At 46.0% G+C, this 26,972-nt stretch overlaps 1 protein-coding gene across 1 annotated transcript in view; it reads right to left on the reverse strand.

The window, feature by feature from the left end:
• LOC135214484 (testis-expressed protein 10-like) overlaps window positions 1–26,972 on the reverse strand; it is a 164,363-nt gene that overhangs the window by 69,712 nt on the left and 67,679 nt on the right. The window contains exon 3 of the mRNA XM_064248837.1: window positions 347–553. Within this exon, the coding sequence (XP_064104907.1) occupies window positions 347–553 (207 nt within the window). The remainder of the gene's footprint in view (window positions 1–346; window positions 554–26,972) is intronic.

The following is a 26,972-nucleotide window of genomic DNA, read 5'->3' on the forward strand; positions in this document are numbered from 1 at the left end:
AATAGTTACATTTCTAGATGCAAAGTTCAAGACCTACAATGTACTTTTCTTTACTGTAAGAAAAAATGATAATACAAAATTTACTAGGTAAACAGTTTAGAGCAGTTTATACTCAAACGTAAGAAATTTGACCTGAAAATACTTTCTAACCTTTCTTTCCTTCTCCCTAATTAATTTTTCATGAAAGTTTGCAGATCCCATATGAAATTACTGTATAGTTTACTCATACCAAGTATAGTACTCTTTACCTTAATTCTTTTATTCTAATTTTTCAAGTATTTATTACCCATATCTTAGCTTACAAATCAAATATCTAGCCATCAGAAATGCAAAACTTAAAACTTACTTTAATAATAATGGCCTCCAAAAATTTAGTTGCAGAGGTCCTAATCAGAGGATCACAATCCAAAATAGCAGGAGCACCACGAACAATAAAAGTTGACAAGTGTGGGAGTAATAGTGAAGGCTCATAACGGTTGACCAGCTCTCGCAATCCGTTAATACCATCTTGTCTGACGTAAACGTTGTGGTAATTCAACCGAGAGAGGAGTTCCTGTGAAAAAGTTACGTAAGAGGATTATACTGAACAAGATCTGACTGACTTTCGTTTGATTACATAAACACCACAATCTAATCTAAAGACTGTGTCCATCTAATCCTTGAATTTTCACACTAACCTTTCTCCTAATTCCATAGCATTTTACTGTTTCAAGTGATAACTTCCTGTAAGATTAAGTTCCTCTTTCATTCGTTTTTTTCTAATCTGGGCTGGGCTAGATACAGGCATTAGTTTGCCATCCCATTGACTCTTGTATGCAAAAATTAACAATAAAATAGACTCACAGTACTGAATAAGGAAATTTCCATGATACAAATGGGAGTAATAATACAAAATTTCATTTTGCACCAAATTTGCTTAAGTATCCAAAGGTTTCTTGTTAACATAAAGATTAATACACCCTTAAACTTAAATTTCCATATTTAATGTTCACATAAGGATATGCCAAATTTTAAATTATGTATATCAGAAAAACAACTTTCTCTAGCTGTTTTGGATATAAACAAGGGAACTGGTTAAGAAGATAACTTATCCTAGGATGGTCTTTCCTCTAATAAGTAGAGGATCTTGGGAGCCATCAGATTTTGTATTTTTTACAAAGAACTTGAACTATCTACTGGTCCACCCTAGGTTTTTGCCAGTTTTCAAGGCAGTCCGAAGACAACAGTGCCATAAAAATGATATTGTTAGTATACAATAAAGTTTTGTACATACTTACCCGGCAGATATATACTTAGCTATAGTCTCCGACGTCCCGACAGAATTCAAAACTCGCGGCACACGCGACAGGTAGGTCAGGTGACCAGCCCACTCCCGCCGCTGGGTGGCGGGAATAGGAACCATTCCCGTTTTCTAACCAGAATTTTTCTCTTCCACCTGTCTCCTGAGGGGAGGCTGGGCGGGCCATTAATCGTATATATCTGCCGGGTAAGTATGTACAAAACTTTATTGTATACTAACAATGTTATTGTCATGATACAATAAAGTTTTATGCATACTTACCTGGCAGATATATACTTAGCTATAGACTCCGTCGTCCCCGATAGAAATTCGAATTTCGCGGCACACTCTACAGGTAGGTCAGGTGATCTACCGCCCCGCCGCTGGTGGCGGGAATAGGAATCATTACTGTTTTCTAAGACAGATTTTGCTCTTCCACCGTGCTCCTGAGGGGAGGTCGGGTGGCCATACACCGTATATATCTGCCAGGTAAGTATGCATAAAAAACTTTATTGTATCATGACAATAACATTTTTATGCATTCAACTTACCTGTCAGATACGTATATACTTAGCTGATTGGCACCTTTGGCAGAGGGTAAGAGACAGCTAATCTACTGAAATAGACAGGAAACAACATATGTTGTAGGTAACAAAATTAAAAACCTTGATTCCTACCTGTGTTAGCGAAAGACTTCATGCTACTGCCTAGGAGCCCGTACGCTTCAAGAGCCTCAGCGAGGTAGTGACCTCATGCTAAGAGTTCTTGATGGTCTGTTACAGGGGTCTTACCCACTTACGCTTCAGAACCTTAGGATCTTTGTCAATGGGGTCCTATCCACTTACATGACAAAACACCTTGACTATTGGCATGATCATAGAGCACGACACTAATCCCCGATCACCCTGAATCCTCATTGGGGTTAGTACTAAGATTGAAAGGAGTCATCCCCGAACATCCTTTCAAGCAACCCACAACTCAACAACAATATTAAAACTAATTATTAAAAATATTAAAAACAAATTTAAGGATCAGCGTCTGCTCCATTTCCCAGCATAGTATCCGCTGATACATAAGGTCCAAGAGCGAACATTTATCGTATGTTATTCTAACATCCTTTAAATATGGGATGCAAATACTGAATTGCACCTCCAATAAGTTGCTGCTAAAATGTTTTTCATGGACATATTCTTCGTAAAAGAAGGGAAGTTGCCACAGCCCGGACTTCGTGAGCTTTCACTCTCAGCAGCTTTAAAGAGTTCTCTTGGCAATTCCTATGAGCTTCGGTAATTAATTTCTGACAAAGAATGCCAGTGCGTTCTTTGACATAGGTCTCTTGGGGGTTTCTTACCGAACACCAAAGACCTTGTCGACATCCCTGAAGCTGTGTCTTCTTTTCTAAATAAAATTTTAACGTCCTGACTGGGCAAAGGACCGATCCAACTCTCTTCCTACCAGAGAAGAGAGTCCCTTGACTTCGAAACTTCTAGGCCAAGGTTTAGAAGGGTTCTCATTCTTTGCTAGGAAAAGATCCTGGAAAGAAATGACAGCCGAGTCTTTTCTAAATCCCACCCGAGAGTCCAAAGCATGCAATTCACTGATCCTCTTAGCAGTTTGCGAGAGCCAACAGGAATATGCATTTGCTAGTAAGATCTCTGATGAGATTTTATCTATAGGTTCGAACCTGTCCGACATCAAGAACTTTAGGACAACGTCCAGGTTCCAACTCGGGGGAATCGACGATCTCAATTTCGTAGTCTCGAAAGACCTGATGAGATCATGAAGATCCTTATTATTCTCGAGATCAGCCCTCTGTTTCTAAAAACAGCTGAGAGCATGCTCCTATATCCCTTGATAGTTGATACAGCCAATTTGGATTCTTCTCTTGAAGAGGAGGAGAAAATCCGCGATTTCGGTTACAGAGGTATTGGAAGAGGACAGCTTCTTCGACCTACACCATCTACGGCAAAACTTCCCACTTCGATTGTAGACCCGCAGGGTAGAGGCTCTGCGGGCTCTAGCAATTGAAGTTGCCACTTTCTTTGAAAAGCTCTCGCTCTGACCAGTCTTTCGATAGTCGAAAGGCAGTCAGGGAGAGACTTTGGATGTTTTTGTGGAACCTCTCGAAGTGGGGTTGTCTGAGCAGATCTGTCCTGTCTGGTAGAGATCTGGGGAAGCCACCGTCCATTCCAGTACCTCTGTGAACCAGATTCTGGAAGGCCAAAAGGGAACAATTAGAGGTCATTCTCATTAACCTCCGATGCCACAAATTTCCTTACTACTTCCCCCAGCAATTTGAATGGGGGAAAGGCGTATGCGTCTATGCCTGACCATCCATGAGGAAGGCATCGATCGCTGTGGCTCTGGGATCTTCTTCTAGCGAGCAGAAGTTGTCTATTTTCCTGGAGAGGAACGTGGCAAACAGGTCGATCTGGGGTCTCCCCCAGAGTGACCATATTTGTCTGCAGACTCCTGAGTGGAGCATCCACTCTGTCGGGAGAACCTGGTTCTTTCTGCTCAACCTGTTTGCCCTTAGCTTTTTACTCCTTGGACAAACCTTGATACGAGAATAATGCCCCGTTCCTCTGTCCAGGTTAATAGAGCTCTCGCTATTTTCGTTCAGAGAGAAAGAGTGAGTGCCCCCTTGATTCTGGATGTAAGCCAGAGCTGTAGTGTTGTCGGAATTGACTTGAACTACCACCCCTCTGACTTCCGCTTCGAAGTATTCCAGGGCTAGATGAATTGCCAGGAGTTCCTTCGCATTGATGTGCAGAGTAGTTTGTTGTCTGGTCCAAATACCTGCTACTTCCTTTGGACCCAGTGTTGCTCCCCAACCTGTCCGAGGCATCGGAAAAACAACACTCGGTGAGGGTTCCGAATCAAGAGGGACACCCTTCGTTCCTTGTTAATGGGGTTAACCACCACTTTAGGTCGGATTTTATCCCCTGTTGGATGGGAAAAACAAAAAAGTCTGACAAGTCTCCTGTCTTTTGACTCCACATCCTCTTTAGATAAAATTGCAGAGGTCTGAGATTTAACCTTCCTAGGGAAATGAACTGCTCTAACGAGGAAAGGTGCCCTCCCAGCAGACTGAGCCATTCCCTCGCCGAGGTCCGTTCTTCCCTAAGAAGTTCGAGATCTTTTCTAAGCCACGAGTAATTCTGTCTTGAGATGGAAAACGCCCGAAAACCCCGAGAATCCATCTGTATCCCCAGATAGACTATGTTCTGTCTGGGATCAATTGTGATTTCTCGAGGTTCACGAGCAGTCCAGAGATTTTGTCAAGTTCAAAGTCTTCCCCAAGTCCTTCAAGCACTGAATTTCCGATTTTGCTCTTATTAGCCAATCGTCCAGATAAAGGGATATATTTATCCCCTCTAGATGTAGCCATCTCGCAACATTCATCATTAGCCTCGTGAACACGTTGAGGGGCCGTAGAAAGGCGAAGCATAGGGCTCTGAATTGGTTATACTTTTCCCCTGCATCATGAATCGGAGATATTTCTTCGATGATGGGATGCAGGAGGACATGAAAGTATGCATCTTGTAGATCTAAGGAGACCATCCAATCTCCTGGACGAAGAGCCGCAAGAACCGATTTTGATGTTTCCATAGAGAACTTTGTGTTCTCCACAAATCGGTTCAATGCGCTCACATCCAGGACCAGTCTCCACCCTCCTGAGGATTTCGGAACCAGAAAAAGACGGTTGTAGAATCCTCGGGAATGCGGATCCCGAACCACTTCGATGGCCTCCTTTTGCAACATCTGTTCTACCAGTTGCAATAATGCTTCTTTCTTGGCAGGGTCCCTGTATTGGGCTGACAGTTCCCTCGGGTTCGTAGTCAAGGGAGGTCTGTCTCGAAAGGGGATCATATATCCCTTTGTTACCACGGAAAGGGACCAAATTTCTGCCTGTCTCCGAGTCCATTCTTCGGAAAATTTCCAAAGTCTGGCTCCTACCGGTGCTTGAAGGACTGTTGTCTCATTTCGCTCTCTTGATAGGTCTGAAGGAAGACCTACCTCTCTTCTGCACTCCTCTCTTCTTAAAAGAGGGTCTGGCCAAGGAGCTCCCTCGAAAGGGCTGTTGAGGAGCCCGATTCTCTCTCTTAATAGGACCCGAAGTCCTCGATTTCTTTGCAGATTCCCTGGGCCAAGAGATCTTGTGTGGCCTTTTCTGTCAAAGAATGAGAAATATCTTTTACTAGATTTGAAGGAAACAATTGGTCCGACAGAGGAGAATACAGAAGAGATGAACCTCTGAGTAGGAGTAACTGCTTTCGTCAGAAAGAGCTAAATAAGACTCTCTTCTTCAGAATACCAGTTCCAAAACAGAGAGGCCACCTCTCCTGATCCATCCTGAACCGCCTTGTCCATACAGGAAAGAACACTATGAAGGACTTCTGGACTAAGAGATTCATTCTCTTGTGTCTTTTTGGCCACACCCCAAGGGACCAGTCTAAGAAGTTAAAAACTCTAAGACATTAAACAATCCCTTGAGGAGATGGTCCATCTCAGAAAGTCCCCCATGTGATCTTTGCTGATGACAGGCTTGTCTCCTAGACGAATCTACCAGATTCGAAAAATCTGCTTCGGCAGTGGGACGGGAGAGCTAGACCCCGTGGTTTGCCCGTCTCGTACCAAATTCCCTTCTTTCCTGATAGTCTGGAAGGAGGGCAGGTAAAGACTGTCTTCCCCGCCTTCTCCTTGGATTCCAACCAATTTCCTACGAATCGGAAAGCCTTGTTCATGGAAATGGTTGGCTTCATTTTAATAAAAGATGATTGTTTCGGGACCTTCGTGCTTGTAAATAAGGACCTTGGAGAAGGAGGAGCAGTCGGGCTTAAAGAGTCCCCTAAACTCTTGAAGTAAGAGGGCTGCCAGCGCTTGTAATCTGACAAAAACCCGGAGCCGAGTGGTCTTCAGAGTCCGAAATCTCTTCCAATCCAATTCCGAAGAGGATTGTTTATTTCCAACAGGAGACTGGCCTCTTGCAACATCCACCCCACTCTCGCAAGAATGACGACCGCCTGTGCGATAACTTGCGTCCCTACGAGAGATAGGTTGATCCTGCAAAACGACCTTATCCTTCTCCTGGCAAGAGCGATGGCCGCTTGTGCGACACCTTTCTCTCCTGTCAGACGAAGGATGTCCTCTCCTATCGCTTTCTCCGGAACCACCTATGTCTTGACAAGGGCTACGGCCGCCTGTGCGACAACTAGAGTCCCTGTCAGGTAAAGGTTTATCCTTCCGAAAGCTAAACAAATCCTCTTGGCTTAATTGTCTTTTGGAAGAAGTATGATATTGTTATGATACAATAAAGTTTGTTCATACTTACCTGGCAGATATATATATAGCTGTATTTTCTGAAGTCCGACAGAATTTTAAAAACTTCCGACACACGCAGTGGTCGGCCAGGTGGTTAGTACCCATTCCCGCCGCTGGGAGGCGGGTATCAGGAACCATTCCCATTTTCTATTCATAATTTTTATTTCCACTGTCCCCTGAGGGGAGGTGGGTGGGTACTTGATTATATATATCTGCCAGGTAAGTATGAACAAACTTTATTGTATCATAACAATATCATTTTGTTCATGAAACTTACCTGTCAGATATATATATAGCTGAATCCCACCTTTGGAGGTGGGAAGGGACAGAATAGAAGGATTTTGGGAAACAAATGCATGCAGATGATTTACATCTTGGTTCCACCTGTTAGCATAGCTGGCTTCGTGATTACTGCCACGTAAGTCTGCTTGTGCTACTAGAGTTGCCAGCGAGGTAGAGACCTATATAGCTGGTGCACTCCAGATGATCTGTCAACAGGGGGCGAGACCCACGACGTGACTAGACCATATTGACCATACCATGAGGGCTAAGAAGTAAAATAAATATATATATATAAATATATATATCACCACCTGACGCAACCTAGCCAAAGTTAAGGTGTGTTAACTAAGGCTTAAGAGTTAAGAAGTCGCCGTTGTCGGCGACTCAACAACTAAATTAAGAGCTTCCTAACCAACCTTTTCTACAGGATAGGATGAGTGGTACTTCTTGCCACCAAGATTGTGTCTGCAGACACGTATGGCCCTAGCGAGCAGCAGATCTTATATGCCATCTTCACATCTCGCAGGGGAGTGTGAAGTGAACACAGAGTTGCTTCGCTAAAACATGGTACTCAGGATGTTGCTGAGTGCCATGCTCTGTTGAAATGCTTCCGAGGCCGCGTCCCTCACCTCGTGAGCATTCAGATAAAAGATTTCAAATCTTTGTGCAAACACAATGAAGGAGCATTTTTGAAAGAAACTCCTTAACACTAAAGCCAGGCTGTTCTTCGATATGGGCAAGTCTGGTCTTTTTCGGAACGCTGCAGATTGCCCGATTGACTTCGACTTTCTTGAGTTTTATGTAGATAAAAACTTGAGAGACCCGACAGGGCACAGGACTCTCTCTTGGCTCCTGCCCACTAACTTGTGCCATCCTTGCTTCCAAGCTCCTGGCCCAAGGACAAAACGGGTTACCATTCTTAGGCCACAACGGAAGGGTTAGAGAGCACAACCGCCTTGTGTTCTCTAAAGCCAAAACTTGTGACGATGGCTTAAAATCTCACTAACCCTCTTTGTCGTATCTAGGGTGGTTAGAAGAAGGCCTTCCTGATCACATGCAAGAAGTTAACAGGTAGGAGAGTTCGAATGCTTTGACATCAAGAACTTCAGACTACGTCTAAGTTCCTATTGAAAGCTTCGATCTGGACATGCACAGTCAGTCCGTCTGTACTAAAGTCAGGTGACCGACCAGTTGACAGTCAGACGAATCAAGGACAGCAAGGCTGTACCCTGAAGACCATAAGGCACTATTCTTCGCTGAAGGATGAGTGTCTGGACTGCCTGGGCGATTCAATCTAAGCAAACCTTGGGGGTGTATCAACGCAACCCAACGTCGTCAGCGAATCAACTCCTGACTCGAGCTTCTGGTGCCAGGAGAAAGGAGGAGCGAGGAGCAAAAAGGCGATTCAGTCCCGAAGGAAGAATGCCTGACAGTCCAACCTGGTCTCATGTTACACGATCATCGGGGTGTATAAACGCAACCGACTTCGTCAACAAGAAACTCAGGGCTATACTATGTCGCCTGATCTCGCACGAGTGTCTGACTCCGAGAAAACAGGTGAGACAAAAAGTAGATGATGAGCGAGGTTCGAGATTCCACAGAACTCAAAGATCGTGAAGGCTTTGTTGTTTGACAGACGCAAATCTCTGAGCCCAAAGGCCGTCAACAACATATTTGCGTATTTCTTTAATAGTTGTGACTGCCAGCTTATCCCATTCTTCAGACGGAAATGGAAGCGAGGTAATCTTATTCCTGTCAAACATCTCGATAGCCTGAACGTAGTCAGACTCAGAGCGGAGATGTATATAGGTAGTTATAGGTACCTTTTTGAGTTAGAGTAGACCGACTCTCTCGGAAAAGGTCCTTGGAAAGTGAACTAGGAAGTATGTGACCTCTGTGAATCCAGGATCCTGAAGGCCAACATGGGGCGATCAGCGTCATTGTCGCTCCCTGTGACGTCATAAATCCTCTTATTACATTTCCTAAGCGATTGAAAAGAAAAGAGACTAAATATCCATCCCCGTTCAATATCATAGGATGGCGTTTAATGTACCGATCCCGGATCGAGAATAAGGGAGCAGAAAAGAAGAAGCCTCTTCGTCTCAACATATCGAAGAGAAGGAATGAAAGGGCGTCCCTAAAGTCTCCACAACTCTCAACTTACTTCTAAAGAAAGATTCCACTCGGAAGTCAATAGTTGCTGCCGTCGATCTAGACGATTCGTACGGACTTTTGCAATCCTGTAACGAACCTCTTAGAGGATCGTTACATTCTACGCCTGTTGTTATAATAGGCTTTCTCGTAAACTCGAACAGGGGACCGAGAGAAGATACTTCTTAAGATATGAGAGAGCTGTGGAATATCAGAGTTGATCTGGACCACTGGTTCCCAAAACTCGTTACGAGGACTGGAGGGACTACCGAATCGCTTTTACTTCTTTCAGATTAAGATCCAGGACATCTGAAACCCTATCCAGATGTCCGGCACCTTCTTTCTATCACCTCAGGTGATAAACGCACTGAGAGATGTCAGAATCATTCCTAGATCTTGAATAATATTTCAGTTTCCCGGTAGGAACAAATGTGGTCTGAATTGCAGTCTATTCGGGGAAACAAACTTCTTCAGGAAGGAAATGGTCCCCAGCAAGCTCATCCATTCCCTCCCCGAGTATGCTTACTTCCCTAATAAGGCTGCGCTTTCCTAAGCTAAGTGGAGAGCATATAAAGTGCAATGTTGCGGTAGACTCGTAGTTCTATACGTGCGGTAACGAGCACCAAAAGGATTAAGAGATAATCTGTTGAACATAGTAAGGCAAAACGAATGCAACGTTTATTAATTCACGTAAGAAAAAATCCCCTCAATCTTAGGCTAAAGTCCGTGATTGTAGGGCAGAGATACAGTTAGTCAGTCAATCCCGCAGGAGAGACGTAACCGCAGCACAGAGATACGGTTAGTCAGTCAATCCCGCAGGAGAGAGAGACGTAACCTACAGCGCATGACAGCGCCCGATCTGTTTACTGGCTCGGTTGGACTGGAGGACAGACACAGCGTGACAGCAGCAGCCAGCAGCTTACGAACGTCGTCTCTTAACTTTATGTCTGGGTTGCCAGCTACCCTATTCTACGAAGAAATAGGTCCGTTATTTTTTGAGCAGAAAGACTCTCAAGCTGGTATATTTAAGCGAAAACAGAAAACGCTAAATATATAGATGCGTTTGTGTCGTCGAAACACTACCATACAACGGTAAAAGATAAATCGGAAACTCCTGGGAAGGCTGCAGGGAGTAACGATTAAATGTCCTTAAATAGACAATAGACCTCTCGGTTGCCAATCCGAAGAGGTAACTACAGCAAGCGTATATGACTTGAACCAACCAAGAAGTAAAATAACGCAAGGCAAAATATGAAATTATATCACAATAAAGTTTGTTCATACTTACCTGGCAGACATATATATAGCTGAATTCGGAAATACAGCTACATACATATCTGACAGGCAAGTTTCATGAACAAAACTTAAGAGAATCGAAGCAGTCAGCTCAAGCTTCTTATGTTACTGGACATAAGCGTTCATTGACGTAGTCTACAAGTCTATTTCTTGTACGAGTCTGCGAATGACGAATGAGAGCTCTTCCGAATCTTGTCAATAAGAGCTTATTCGCTTACGCAATATCAAGTTAATGAGATGTTTGTCAATGAGAACTAACCCATTTACGGGACAAAGAGATATTTTGTCAATGAGGGGATACCCACTTACTTGACAAAACAAAAGTATATTGTCAATGGGGGAAAGTCACTGAATTGACAAAACGTAATCCAGGGAGTCAAGCATTTAATTTTTTCCGATTCCCGTCTCAAACGAGGAAGGGGCAAGAATCCTGTTAAGAGACTGGGCTTACGGCAGGTAGAACGACGATGTTCAATTCGGCAGCGTAGTCCCGACTAGAAACTAACAAAATCTATCATCTGAAAAAACCCTTTCAGATGGGCTAAAAAGCTTGCAAAATTATCCTGGGAAGAGGAAGAAACTCTCCAACCAGCTTCCTCTCCCGTATCACAACTAATGCCTGCTAAAGATGACATGTTATGATACAATAAAGTTTCATACATCCTTACATGGCAGATATATACATAGCTATAGACTCCGTCGTTCCCGACAGAATTTCAAATTTCGCGGCACTCGCTACAGGTGTGGTCAGGTGATCTACCGCCCTGCTCTGGGTGGCAGGACTAGGAACTATTCCGTTTTTCTAATCATATTCTCTCTTCCACCTGTCTCCTGCGGGGAGGCTGGGTGGGTCTTCAATTGTATATATCTGCCAGGTAAGTATGTATGAAACTTTATTGTATCATAACAATGTCATTTTCATACATTCAACTTACTGTCAGATATAATACATAGCTGATTGACACCCTTGGTGGAGGCAGAGACAGCTAACCAACTGACTAGACAGGTAAACAACATATGTTGTAGGTATTAATAAACTTAGTTCCTACCTTTTTAGATGGAAGACTTCGTGGCTACTGCCCAGGAGTCTGCTTCATCTCAAGAGCCTTAGCGAGATAGTGATCTGTGGCCAAGAGTTCTTGTGGATCTGTCGATGGGGTCTCTTCCACTTACTCGACAGAATCCTAACTGGCGTTTGTCAATGGGAGCACATCCGCTTATATGACAACACGCACTAATTTAAGGAGCACACAACCAATCCCGATCACCCGATCCTAACCCGTGTTAGTTCTAAGATTGCTTAGAGTTATCCCCAAACTCTTCGCAAACAACCACAAACTCGAAACTCATACATACAAAAATAACAAAATTTTTGTACCCCTCTAATAGTCAGATGTCACTCGATTTTTCAAATGAAGAGAAGTGAAGGCCCGCCTGTGCGACTACTGACACTCCCATACACCGAAAACCCGAGAACACATCCGACAAGAGGTTACGTACATAATTTAAGGATTGGTGCTTTCTCCTTTACCCAGAACCGTCTGTGCTGACACAAACGGACCTAACGAAAACATTTCTGGGCTCAGCTCGTGCGCTGCGCGAAATATCCTTTAATCTATTATTTCTAGGGTAAATGTACTAACACATACCAGAGAATAAATAAAATAAAGAAAAAGGTCAGTATAACTGACTCGCTCACCCTCCAGGAGGGTGTCGGTATGAACACTAGGCGAGTGAGACCACTACCACGAGCCAAATGCCAATAGAAATCTCCCGCTACAAAATCCCTCCAAGAGGGAGCCGACCCACAGAGTGAGCAGCTCGTACTACTACTACTCCATCCCATGCTGCCGACTGCTGCGCCTCTGGTGGTCATCCTTTCAAGTTAGCACACACGAGCGGTTGTTGTGATATTTTTCTCTCTGTGTTTTTTGTGCCCTTTCATTGGATTTTCTATTATGGAGCGTTCAGCTATCGCAGCAGCTAAGTTAAGTACTCAGTATTTACGATTAGTTGGTTTTTTCCGGCCCTGAGACAGTATTTGCCGTTTTTTAGGTATAAATACGACCTCGGGGTCGGAAGCATGGCAGCATGGTTCTGCCTCGTGATGGGTTCGTTCTTGGTCTCCCATACCTAGAACATCCCCTTATTTATCTTCGCTCTTTATGATTATCCGCTTTACTTAGGGTACGGTCTACTCAGGTTTGTCATGCATGCATGTATTTTACCTTAACGTAGGCTTCTTCTATCCAGACCCTAGTCCAGGTTTCTTAGTATCGGCCTCTGACTAGCTTTGAGTGGTAGACTTGCCTTCGGGTTAGTCGTACACTCCTGGATTTTTTCTCCTGCTATATTGTTTTCTTTCTTTCATTTATTTATTATATAACTGTATATTATTATTGTTAGGTTAGTTAGGCGTCTGGCTTAGCCTAGGTCCTGGCTCTTTGAGCCTATACTACCGCTCATGAGTCGGTTTGCTTCCTATAGCATCTCTCTGATCAGTTGGTTCGGCCCAGTGGGCTTATTTGCCTCCGCTTTTCAGTTCAGTATGCTTCCCGATAGCATCTCCCTGATCAGTGGTTGTCCTAGGCTTAGTGTCGTATTTGGTCTTACCGCCTCGTGGTCACGTTCGTGATCAGGGCGGGCCAGCCAGAACGCCTGTCCAGTCATTCTTCCCCCCCCTCCCGCTCTTCCATAGAGTGTCGGGCGGGGGCGGGTCGGTCTGCCCATGCTCGCTCCTCATACCCGAGCCTGCCTCCCTCTCTCCCCTCAGGCGGAGGGGCTAGGGAGTCGGGACAGACCAGACTGGTCTCGACCTCTCCGGCTTCTCGGTCCGGCCGGTTGGTACGGAGTGGGGGGTACTGGCCTTGCCCACCCTCCGCGCTACCTTGTCGCTCCGGGCTAGCTTGAGCCTGTATGTCTTCTCGCTCTTTCCCATCTTACGTAGGGCTCCTTCCTGATCGGAGTCCTGGTATCCAGCGGAAAGTTGTTAGTCCACCCAGTAGGGTGGACCGGAGCATACAGTGGGTCTCTACTAACCTTACCGTTTTGCTGAGTTACTACACTCCGCTTCGCACTGGACTTAGTCCGGTTTGCTTGTGTGTTAGGTTTAAGTTATCTTTAAGTTTATCTTAAGAACCTTAAACCATTCCCCTCCCTTACGTATCTTACCGGACCTCTCCGGGATTATAGCCTATTCAGGCGATGCAGGGAGGGGTTATGCACAAATTTTTTCCGAGCTCCGGCATGCATCGGAGCTCTTCTGTCCTTTAGACTGTAAGTGATGTTTTTTAAGATACTCATGTGTCTCCCCACTTACAGGCCACCAACTGTGAGCATCCGGGATGTTCCGCCACACTTCAGGACCCTTGTGGACACGAAGTTTGCCGGTCCCATGCTCCATGCGCGACTCCGCTCGGGGACATCCAGGTCTGGTACCATGAGACGTGTACCATATGTTACGATCTGGTGAGCCAGCTTTTGGAAGGGGTAAGTTTTACATCTCCAATAGCTGCTCCGCTTCTTTTTTAGCGCTTAAGTTTTCATCATATTAATTAAGGCAATTAGTTAAGTTATACTTTAAGTTTTAGTTTTAAGTGATTCTTAAATCTAAACTACGCCCTCTCTTCCAGGCTCCGGCGGTAAGAGATACCGCACTGGCTACCCATGCGGGCCTGGGTCGGCGGTTTTGGGAAAAACGCCGCCAAGGGACAGCCCTACATCCTAGAGAAGCGGTTGGCATTACTAATCTTCCCCGGAGGAAGGCGACAGGATACGTCGACCCGATAGAAGCGGATCCGACTATCGCCTTCATCCAACAACAGCTGGCCACCTCATTAACTGATCAGGACCAGGATATCTCTACGGATGTCGCGACCCTAGATATTAATGTTGAACCTATGGTAGGTATGGACGACCTGTTGGTCGAGGTAGGTACGGTGGACACCCAAGGGTCACCCTTGGGCGTAACTGTTTCTTCTACTCCTGCAACCTCTCCATCCTTCCAAGGCTTTACGGGTGACGAAATATATTCTCCTCCTGGTGCTTCGGTTAGACCTAAGTCAAGTCTAAGGTGATGACTTTGACTAAGACGTCGTCGTCGTCTAAGAAGACGACTTCGGCTTCATCCTCCTCCCGTAAGTCTCCGGCTGGGAATCCCGGAGCATCCAGGTCTAAAGCTTCTAGCTCCGGCTCTAAGTCCTCGAGGAGTAAATCCTCCAGAGAGAGATTCTTTGGTTTCCGATTCAGAGCCTTCCCTCCACCTCCGCAGCAGCTCCGGCTTTGGACTCCAATGCTGGCCTGTTGCACAGGTGGGGGGGGGGACCTGGTTGGGTCCTTAAAGAGTAGCATGGAACAAATGATCTCTCGTCTGTCGGACAGGATTACTTCCCAGGACTCATTATAGCCGGGCTGAGAGAAGTCCTCTAGCCTCTCCTCCACTGTCCAACACGAGTGGATCCCAACTTCCTCCGTATGACTCACTACCTCAGTTCTCTATGAACAATCCGTGGAGAATAGCGTCATACGCCCCCTTCCAAGACGGTCTCATCTCTATTACCGGAATTTGGGGACTCGAAGAATAGAGGACTTCGAGTTCTTCCCGGAAGACCTCCAGCCTCCGTTCATAGGCTACGCAAGGCTTACGCCGTCGGCTATGGTGCGGACGATAAGGTACCTAAGGAGACAGTCCTCTACTCACGAGACCAGGCTCAGAGAGAATGGCTCAGGTGTTTAGAGGACATGGATTGTTCTAACACCAAGATACAACCATTTAAGAGTCCCTTTACCATTTTTACAATGGATGAGAGTACCCCGCTCCCGTTCCTAACCAAGATACGCGAGGTCGACCATCCCAGCGCCCAGAAGGGGGAACCTATACCGCAGTTGAAGGAAGGCGGATCCCACTTCTCCGTTGCTCCCCTCAGTTGGAGAATTGTGGGAAGACTTGCCGAATACATTCTCAGCTGGCAAACTCAAACCGGACTGTGCTATGGAGCAGTTTGGTGAAAAGCTACCCAGGCTCCCAGATAGCCTTATTCAGGCTGAGTTTGATGCAAATCGCGTCTAGCCAGATCCATCTATTCTATGGCTATGTCTGAGGTAGCTACCATGGCTTATGGATCAGAACCGATTTTTAAGCTCATGACCAAAGCCCTGACTCAAACGGTACAGTCAGATATGTTTGAGTTTGCCACTGCTCGACGAATTGTAGGAAGCATGTCCTACAAGAGGCAACCATTCGGCATGAACCGAATAGGTTACACTCGTCTAGCATCTGGGAGCAGATCTCTTCCCAGAAGCTATGGTTAAGGAGGTCCAGTCAGAGGCTACCAGGTTAAACCAGAGCCTTAAGGATCGTTGGGGCCTTTCGGCTAAGAGGAGGCAAGACCTGACTCCTAAAGGTAAGGGACAAAAGAAACCCAGGCGTTTCCAACCTTACCAGAAGAAGCAACTACGCTTTCCTCAACAAGTTCCAACAGTACCGGTAGTGCAGACAGCCCAACCCTCCACTTCTAAAGGTCAATCACAGCCAACTTATGTGATATCCCCTCAGCCTCAGCCCTCCACCTCTTACGCCAATCTCTCCAGCTTACAATCAAGCCTTCGAGAGTCAAGCTTCTCAGAAGTATGACCGCTCGGGTAAGGGAGGTAGAGGTAAGCGTTCCTTTCGTGGGAGAGGATCGGGAGGCCCCTTTAACAAGGGAAAGCACTTCAGAGGAGGCCGAGGCGGTTACCAGAACCAATGAAGAACTTCAGGTAGGGGGGAGGCTGTTTCACTTTCGCCACCGGTGGAACTTCAGCCAATGGGCTCAGAGCATAGTGTCAAAAGGTCTGGGTTGGAGCTGGTTGACGAACCCACCTCCATCCAGACCTTTCCGTCAACTTCCTTCCAAGGAATTGACAGAGTACGCAGACGATCTCCTTCAAAAAGGAGCTATAGCGAGAGTCAAGAGATTAAAATTTCAAGGTCGCTTGTTCAGCGTGCCAAAGAAAGGCTCACAAAAAAGAAGGGTAATCTTAGACTTGTCCCGCTTAAACTTAGCCACCGCTGCGACAAGTTCAAGATGCTCTCGATCTCACAGGTGCGACGGACCCTACTTCCCCGTGGGGCCGTCACCACCTCTATCGATCTTACAGACGCTTACTATCATATCCCTATTGCAAGACACTTCCGTCCGTATCTGGGTTTCAAGATAGGAGACCAGACATTCTCCTTCAAGGTAGTTCCATTCGGACTCAACGTGGCCACCCAGAGTGTTCACGAAGCTAGCGGAAGTGGTAGTGCAACAACTCAGATCGCAAGGATCATGGTAGTAGCGTATCTCGACGATTGTTGATCTGGGCCCCATCAGTCGAGGAATGCAACAGAGCTACTCTGAAAGTGATTCAGTTCCTGGAATATCTAGGCTTCAAAATAAACAGGACCAATCAAGACTCACTCCAGAGTCAAACTTTCAGTGCTGGGCATTCAATGGAATCTATCATCCCACACTCTGTCGATTCCATCAACCAAAAGGAAAGAAATAGCAAAGTCAGTCAAGCAATTTCTAAGTCACAAACTAGCGTCAAGGAGAGCCCAGGAAAGAATCCTGGGTTCTCTCCAGTTTGCATCAGTGACAAACGTCTTAATGAAAGCCAAACTAAAAGACCTAACCAGAATCTGGCGCTCGCGAGCAAAACGTCAGGTCCAGGGACAAACTATCCTCAGTGCCTCTGATTCTAAAGAATCGACTTCGGCCATGGGCGAGAGTCAAGAATTTATCAATGTCAGTTCCCCTTCAGTTCCCTCCACCAGGGTCACCATCCACACAGACGCGTCCTTAAGCGGCTGGGGAGGGTATTCCCAGGTCAAAAAGGTTCAAGGGACTTGGTCACCTCAGTTCCGTCAGTTCCATATAAACGTACTGGAGGCAATGGCAGTGTTCTTGACTCTAAAAAGGTTACGCCCACCCAAGTACTCCCACATAAAGCTAGTCCTGGACAGCGCAGTGGTAGTACATTGTATAAACAGAGGAGGCTCCAAGTCACGTCATCTAAAATCACGTCATGATAGCCATCTTCTCCCTGGCAGACAAGTTCAGTTGGCATCTTTCCTCCACTCACATAGCTGGAGTAAGAAACGTCATAGCAGACGCCCTATCCCGATCAGTACCCTAGAGTCGGAATGGTCACTGGACAACAGTTCGTTCCAATGGATCCTTCAAAGAGTCCCAGGGCTACAGGTGGACCTCTTCGCATCACAAGCGAACCACAAACTACCGTGTTATGTAGCCCCAACCTGGACCCTCTGGCCTATGCCACGGACGCCCTGGCTCTAGACTGGAACAACTGGGAGAAGATTTACGTCTTCCCTCCAGTGAATCTCCTCATGAAAGTATTGAACAAACTCAGGACTTTCAAGGTCAAGTGGCTCTAATAGCCCCAGACTGGCCGAAGAGCAACTGGTATCCTCTATTTTGGAGCTGGGCCTTCGTCCTCTTCAGATCCCCCCAGTCCCAAGCTCTCCAGTCAGTACAAATGAAGACTGTGTTCGCTTCCTCAGGGATTCTCAAAACCCTAACTTTTATGGATTTCATGAAGTTTGCGGCAAAAAGAGATGCGAATATTGACCCTCAGAATATTCTATTCTTTGGAATCCGATAAAAGGGATTCGACTTTGAGGCAGTATGATGCTGGCTGTCAAAAAGTTAGCAACCTTCCTGAGAGATTCGGATATTAGAAATCATGACAGTTTAATTCAGCTATATCCTTTTTCAGATCCTTATTTGAAAAAGGTTTAGCAGCTAGCACGATTACGACAACAAGTCAGCTTTGAAAAAGATATTTCAATTTGGATTTAAACATAGACTTGACGGATTCCTACTTCTCGTCTATTCCTAAGGCATGTGCTAGGCTTAGGCCTTCTGTAAGGCCTACGTCAGTTTCATGGTTCTTAAACGATGTTCTAAAACTGGCTTCCGAAACCGATAATGACACATGCTCGTTTATAATGCTCTAAGAAAAACCCTATTCTTATTAAGCTTAGCGTCAGGAGCAAGAATTTCAGAACTGTCGGCTCTATCCAGAGACCCGGATCATATTCAGTTCCTTCCCACAGGAGAAGTCCTACTTTCTCCGGAACGTAGCTTTTATTTTTAGCAAAGAATGAAGATCCTTTGATGAGTGGGAACCTTGGAAGGTACTACCCTTCCACAAGATGTATCTCTTTGCCCAGTTACAACCTTACGAGCCTTTCTGTCTAGGACCTCCTCATCTTCGTCGGGTCCCCTCTTTAGGAGGGAAAAAGGTGGAACTTTATCCATTAAAGGTATCAGGCAACAAATCCTGTACTTTTATTAAGCAAGCCAATCCTGACTCTTTCCGAAAGCACATGATGTCAGGGCAGTAGCCACCTCAATTAATATTTCCAACATATGAACTTCGATGAGTTGAAAAAGTATACTGGATGGAAATCGCCGACAGTGTTCAAACGTCACTACCTTAAGTCCTTGGAAGCTCTGAAATTCCCAGCAGTAGCAGCGGGTAACATAGCTTCCCCATGACTCTAGCTGCTTTTGTGATAGTGTAGTGGGTGCCCCTTATTGTCTGGTTAGGGACACTCACAATGATTATACACATTGATCTCATGGATGTTTCCCCTTATTTTTTATGCTAGGGGATACATCATATTATAATGATTACGGGTTTTGTATATTAAGTCATATACATTCCCTTTATATTATTATTGTTGATTGTTTTTATTAATTGCTATTATACTTTTGATACATGCTGTTACACAGATAACATTGATACATGTAAATAATTTTACCTGTACATATGTAATTACCTTTTGTTTACAAACATGATTAGAATTTGAGGGTAATTTAAGCATATTTCTATTTTTATACCCTGTGTATATGTATCTTTTAGCATTATAGTCTATTCTTATATATTTTATCTTTTATTTGAGACCTATTCTGATTTACTTTACTTTATTTTATTCTCAGTTTATTACTTTTTTGTTTACAATCTTGTGCTATTTCTCTGGTACGATTTCGCGCAGCGACACGAGCTGAGAAAACCAGAAAAGGGATTTTGACGTAAGGAAAAATCTATTTCGGGCATGGTCGTTGGCTCGTGTCGCCAGCGAAATCCCACCCTACCCATCCCTTCGACCAAAGATTGTCTGCTAACTTCAGGATGGCCACCAGAGGCGCAGCAGTCGGCAGCATGGGATGGAGTAGTAGTAGTACGAGCTGCTCACTCTGTGGGTCGGCTCCCCTCTTGGAGGGATTTTGTAGCGGGAGATTTCTATTGGCATTTGGCTCTGGTAGTGGTCTCATCGCCTAGTGTTCATACCGACACCCTCCTGGAGGGTGAGCGAGTCAGTTATACTGACCTTTTTCTTTATTTTATTTATTCTCTGGTATGTGTTTAGTACATTTACCCTAGACATAATAGATTAAAGGATATTTCGTGGCGACACGAGCCAATCGCCCAGAAATAGATTTTTCCTTACGTCAAAATCCCTTTTATCATACGTAACTCGCACGTCTTTTAAATAATGGGATGCAAACACAGAGTTGCATCTCCAATAAGTTGTGTCCAAAATGTTCTTTAGTGACATATTTCTTTGGAACGCCACCGAGGTTGCGATTGCTCTAACTTCGTGGGCTCCCACTCTTAAAAGATTAAAAGAATCATCTGGACACTTCTTATGAGCTTCTGTGATAACACTTCTAACAAAGAAGGCTAATGCGTTCTTGGACATTGCTCTCTTGGGGTCTTTCACTGAGCACCAAAGACCTTTCCTGCGAACCCCCCAACTGCTTCTTCCTGTCCAGATAAAATTTTAGGGCTCTAACTGGGCAAAGGGATCTTTCTGCCTCTCTGCCCACCAAACTAGAAAGTCCTTTCACTTCGAAGCTCCTGGCCAGGGATTCGAAGGGTTTCATTTTTGGCCAGAAAAAGGGACTGAAATGAACAAATTGCGGAGTCTCCTTTGAAGCCAACTCTTGATTCAAGGGCGTGCAACTCACTGATTCTTTTTTGCCGTTGCAAGAGACATCAGAAACAAACACTTTCTAGTGATATTACGAAACGAAGCAGTGTGAAGTGGTTCGAATTCATCTGATGAAAGAAATTTTAAGAACCACATCTAAGTTCCAGCTTGGAACCTTAGGTTCAAGTGATTTAGATGTTTCGAATGAACGAATGAGGTCGTGCAAATCCTTATCATTCGTTAGATCTAATCCTCTGTTTCTAAAGACTGCTGAAAGCATACTCCTGTACCCCTTAATAGTTGGTACCGAGAGATGCGACTTTTGTCTAAGAAACAGAAGGAAATCTGCAATTTCGGTCACAGAGGTACTGGAAGAGGACAGCTTCTTCGACCTACACCAGTTTCTAAAAACTTCCCACTTCGATTGGTACACTCGCCTAGTAGATGATCTGCGGGCTCTAGCAATTGCGTTTTGCTGCCTGGCGAGAAAACCCTCTCGCTCTGACAAGTCTTTCGATAGTCGAAAGGCAGTCAGAGCAAGAGCGGGTAGATTTTGATGGTACCTCTCGAAGTGGGGGTTGTTTGAGCAGATCTATTCTGTTTGAAGAGATCTGGGGAAGTCCACTGTCCATTCCATCACCTCTGTGAACCAAATTTGAGCTGGCCAATAGGGAGCGATCAGAGTCATCTTGGTTCCTTCGGATGCCACGAATTTTCTGACTACTTCCCCCAGTATCTTGAACGGGGGAAAAGCGTAAACGTCTATTCCTGACCAGTCCAGGAGAAAGGCGTCTGTTGCATAAGCCCGGGGATCCTCCACCAGGGCACAAAATGTATCTATCCTTTTGGAGAGGAATGTGGCGAAAAGATCTATTTGAGGCTTCCCCCAAAGGAGCCAAAGGCTCTGACAGACTTCTGAGTGGAGTGTCCATTCTGTGGAAGGACCTGGAATCTCCTGCTCAATCGTCCGCTCTCACATTCTCTCCCCTTGAACAACCTTGTTAGAAGAATTACCTTCCTCTGGTTCGCCCAAACCTCAGTAGATCCCTTGCCAGCTCGTACAGAGCAAAACGAGTGCGTCCCTCCTTGCTTCTTGACATAAGCCAGAGCTGTCGTATTGTCTGAATTATCTGCACGACTTTGCCTCTGACTAAGTGTTCGAAGCTCTTTAGCGCCAGGTGAATTGCTAAGAGCTCTTTGCAATTTATGTGCCATGACACCTGTTCTGCCGACCAGGTGCCTGCACTTCTCTGGATCCCAATGTTGCACCCCAGCCCGCCTCCGAGGCGTCTGAAAACAATGTCAGGCTTGGGTTCCGTACTTGCAGGGACACTCCTTTTTTTTGTTTTCCCTTAATGGAACCAACCACCACTTCAAATGATGTTTTATTTTTTCTTCCGATATTGGAAACGTGTCCGATAGCTGACCTGTCTTCCAACTCCAACTTCTTCTTAGGAAGAACTGAAGCGGTCGAAGATGTAATCTTCCTAGGAGAAAGAACTGTTCAAGCGAGAAAGGGTTCCCAGAAGGCTCAGCCATTCCCTCGCTGAAGTGCGCTCTTTCCCTAGAAAGTTCGATACTGTGGCACAGCCTTTCTTTAATCTCTCTTGAGATGGAAAACTCGAAAACCCCGAGAATCCATCTGAATCCCCAGATAAACCACGTTCTTGGCTGGGGATCATCTGAGACTTCTCGAGGTTCACGATCAATCCCAAAGACTTTGTCAATTCCAGTGTTATTAACAGGTCCTCCAAAACCAAACCTGCTTTGAGACCTGGCTCTGATGAGCCAGTCGTCCAGGTACAGGAGACATTTATCCCTTTCAAATGTAAGTGCCTTGCTACATTTTTCATCACGTCTGTGAAGACTTGAGGAGCCGTGGACAGGCCGAAACACAGGGACCCTGAACTGATAATTTCTTCCTTCGAACATAAATCGAAGGTACTTCCTCGACGAATGGTGGATCGGGATGTGGAAGTATGCGTCCTGAAGGTCTAGGGACACCATCCAATCCCCTTGTCGTAGTGCTGCAAGGACTGAGGCAGACGTTTCCATGCTGAAACTTCTGTTTGTTCGACGAATTTGTTCAGCGCACTTACGTCCAGTACTGGTCTCCATCCCCCCGAGGCTTTTGTTACAAGAAACAGCGATTGTAAAACCCCGGGAGTTGCAATCCAGCACAAGTTCTATTGCTCTTTTGTCCCACATTTGTTCCACCATTTGACGAAGAGTATCCCTCAGAATAGGGTCCCTGTATCTGGCGGACAATTCCCTCGGAGATGTTGTCAAGGGAGGAATGTCCTTGAATGGGATGCGATACCCCTTCTTGATAATCGACATCGTCCAAGTGTTGGCTCCTATGTCTTCCCAGGCTTTCGCAAAATAATGTAGCCTGGCTCCTACGGGTGTCTGGAGGACAGAATTCTCACTTCCCCTTCTTAAAGGGACGGAAGGAAGACCTGCCCCTCTTATCGGTTGACTTCCTTCTGGCGATCGGTCTAGTTGGAAGACCTCCTCGAAAGGCTGTTTCTGAGCTGGGCGAGCCACTTTCTTTTCCTCACTAGCCACAGGCCTATTCTTTCTTGAGGATTGTCTAAGGAGATCCTGGGTGGCCTTTTCCGTCAGAGAATGCGCGATGTCCTTCACCAACTGTGAGGGAAAAAGGTGTTCAGAGAGAGGCGCAAACAATAAGGCGGCTCTCTGCGAATGAGAGACGGCCTTCGTGAGGAAAGCACTGTGCACCCGCCCTTTTCTTTAAAACTCCTGCACCATATAGGGAGCATACCTCAGCCGATCCAATCCTGAACAGCCTTATCAATGCAAGCGAGGATGCAATTTAGGGTTTCTTTCTGGGTCGAGTTGTTCCTTTTCCTGAAGATTTCTTGGCCAGAACCCCAAGGGACCAATCTAAGAAGTTAAAAACTTCTAAAGTGTGAAAAGTCCTTGATGAGGTGTCCGTTTCCGAAAGCCCCCATGTAACCTTCGCTGCATTCAAGGCGTGCCTTCTCGACGAATCCACCAAACTCGAGAAGTCTGATTCAGCTGAAACGGACAGAGATAATCCCATATCCTCTCCCGTTTCGTACCAAATTCCTCTCCTCCCTGTAAGTTTAGCGGGAGGCATACAAAAGACCGTCCTTCCTAACTCCTTCTTTCTTCTTGAACCAGGAGTCAGAGATTGTAGAGCTCTCCTCATAGAAATAGCAGGCTTCATTTTAAGGAAAGAGGAAGACTTGAGTGTTTTCGTGCTCGAAAACTGCGAGCGTGGAGAAGGGGGAGCAGCTGGCGTCAAAGAGTCTCCATATTCCTCCAACAGAAAGGGACGAAAGAACTTTATAATTAGAAAGATCCTTCCTTCATTTCGTCCTCCGAGGCATCTTCTGGGTTGATAGCTCGGAAGGAGAAGGCTCTCTTCTTTCTACTGACTCTTCTCTTACTCTCTTACGAGTGTCAGGCTCTCATACGAGGATGCCTGGTGTACGCAGGAGTAACGTGCTGGAATCTCCTGGCGCCTGGAGGCGCAGAGCGCGAATACTCCTGGCTTTTAGTAGGCGCTTTTGTTCCGATACTCCTGGCGCGTGGTGGAGTATTAAGTTCCGAATACTCCTGGCGCCTGGAGGAGTATAAGCGCTCGAATACTCCTGGCTTTTATAGGCGCTGGGAGACTAACCTCGCGTCTAGGAGAATACTCCAATGGCGCTGGCAGGCGCAGAGTACGCCTCGAATACTCCTCGGCTGGGAGGAGTAAGCGGAATACTATGGCGCTTGGCAGAGACCTCGAATACTCCTGGCGTGGAGGTCGATTTTGTTCAGAATACTCCTGGCGTGTGGTAGGAGTATTAAGTTCCGAATACTCCTGGCGCCTGGGAGGAGTAAGTTATAGCTCGAAGGTACTCCTGGCGCCTGGGAGGAGTATTTTCACTCCTGGCGCCTGGGAGGAGTATAGTTCAGAATACTCCTGGCGCCTGGGAGGAGTATCTAGGCCCGACGACTCCTGGTGTCTGGTAGGAGCACGTCGTTCCGAATACTCCTGATCCTTAGCATGCGTCTGATGTTTTAGTAGGAGTATTTGGTTCCGGTAGGGCGCTTTCCGTCTCACAAGTGCTCTACTCCTAACAGGATCTTCCTCTTCAGCTAACTCTTGGCGCTTGATTGAAGATCTTGAATGTTGTACTGGCTCGTTGCGCCTACTCGGAGCCTGGCTTCTGGTTGGCGCCCTACTCTTGACAGGAGTAGCTTCCTTCTTACTTCTCTCCTGTCTAGCGCACCGCCCCCCCCAGAGATGGCCGCCTGTGCGCAACTCCCCTGAAGGATGCGTCGCGCCTGGCAGGAGATAGGTATTTAGATCTTTTAATAGGAAGCCTATCATCCTTCTTACGAGTAGGCTCCTTATAACGAGTTCCTACTAACAAGGCTAATTGCTCTTGCATATTCTTCAAAATTTTCTTGGTTGAGGAATCTTCCGAATTAGGAGAGGGAGATCTGGAAGCGGCTCTAGGATCCCTTCCAGACCCAGAGTCTGAATGTATTCTTGCCTTCTTTATTACCGCAGGCGCTCCTCCTTCTGAGAAGCGCTCGGGACTCGAATTAAGCTCATGCTCTTTCATACTCCTCTTCAAAGGACGGGAAAGATTCGACTCCTTCCATCCTCTTCTCGGAGAAGGCGAACTAGACGACGAAAAGCACTCTCGAAGGACGCTTTTCCTATAGCGTCCTTGGCAGTCGATACGATCGATTCTGCCGAAGGGACGCCTGATCGTTGGGGATTCTCCACAACCCCCGTACGGCTTCGACTTTCCTTCTCCTCCGGGCCAGGGAGCTTGGAAGAGGTCTAGGCCTGGTGGGAGCGTCGCAGAGACGACCAGACGCCCCCTCCACTACACTGGGGACACTAATATCACTACCACATTCACTTTCCTTACCTTCCAATGCTGCGACTTTTTCCTGCATTTTCTGAAGGGAAGCTCTAAGTTCTGCTATTTCCGAAGCAGAACTAGAGGGATTAGCAATTTGTGAACGGGCTGAAACAGAATGGTCATGATCATCATAGGAAGAAGCTACAGAGCTAGATAGTAAATCATGAGAGGCAGACATTCTGCGGGTTTTATAAGCCGCCTTCCTCTCTCTATCTTTCTCTAACTTCTTCAAGTAAGAAGTTAGATTCTTCCACTCTTGTGCACTCAGTTTTCTCACACTCATTACACGTATTCTCAATCGAACATTCAACCATTCTACACCCCCTACAAACTAGTGTGAGGATCTACCGAAGCTTTCGGAATCCTCACCTTACAGCCCTCATTCACACACACTCTGAAACTAACACTAGAATCAGACATATTCACAAATTCCAAAAACCAAGTCCAAAAAACAGTCCACGATAGCGAATGCCAAACAACGATCCAAGTACGTCACCAATATCAGCGAGAGATGATCAAAAGCTTTGCGAAAAACGAATTCTAGTCAGGAGGAAGTAACAACAATGTTGATACAGCCGGCGACAGAGAGAATATGATTAGAAAACGGGAATAGTTCCTAGTCCTGCCACCCAGAGCAGGGCGGTAGATCACCTGACCTACCTGTAGCGAGTGCCGCGAAATTTGAAATTCTGTCGGGAACGACGGAGTCTATAGCTATGTATATATCTGACAGGTAAGTTGAATGTATGAAACTTAAAATTTATTGGCAGTATGGCAAAGGAAGTCCTGTCTTGCGCTTTCCTGAAGAGCGTCCTTTTGATGAGTGCCTTTGCAAGAATCCCACTGAACGTTGCCGAGAGTCCTGACGTGCAGGACATCGAGCCTTACATAACCCGTAACTGCCTTATCGCAAAGTCTTGACTGCGGTAGTGGCAACTTAAATTTTTTGGCAGAATGGCAAAGGTTGCGGTAGAGCAAACGAGATCTTCCCTTGAGCTTTCCTTAACTCCATCCACCTATGCGAAAAGCAATATTAATTGACAGAGACCTCTTGAATTCACGAAACTCGATGTCTTGCTGGGTTTCGAAGAAGAAGTTGTCTGTTCACTTTAAACTTCCTCCGAAGCACTGCCTACTTCACATTCTTTGCAGGTGAGGTAGAAGGTATCACCGGAGGTAGAGATAAACATTCTTTAGGCCCATATCTGAAACAAGAGCTTGAAGAGTTCAACAGAAACTTCAGCCAGGCGACACACCTGGCGTGCGCTGGTGCACGCTCGGCGTCCACTGGAGCGCGCTCGGCGTCCACTGGAGCGCGCTCGGCGTCCACTGGCGCGCACGTTGGCGTCCACTGGCGCGCACTTGGCGTGCACCCGCGCGCGCCTGGAGTCCATCCGAGCGTCCCGGGCGTCCGCTCTCAAAAGCTTCCTGCTACTATGACTTCTCTTACGTATTCTCGGTGGAAAGACGGACACGAGTTCAGGCGACGTTCGCCTTCTTACTTCTCACTGAAACGCATAACGAGAGAGAGAGAGAGGACGTGAAGCGTCCTCTTCTATAAAGCTTCTATTTAGAGGGCGCGAGTCCTTCCGAAAGCTCCAACCCCTGCATGGGGAGGACGCTTCGGAGGACGAGAAGCAATCTTTCAGGATTCGTGCACGCGCACGCACTTTGGCAGTCTGGGGATTTTCATCAGAAACTGCCGAAGGCACGCCAGATCGGTGGGGGTTCCTTGTAACCC

The sequence above is a fragment of the Macrobrachium nipponense genome, chromosome 45, assembly GCF_015104395.2.
Source record: "Macrobrachium nipponense isolate FS-2020 chromosome 45, ASM1510439v2, whole genome shotgun sequence".
Lineage (NCBI taxonomy): Eukaryota > Metazoa > Arthropoda > Malacostraca > Decapoda > Palaemonidae > Macrobrachium > Macrobrachium nipponense.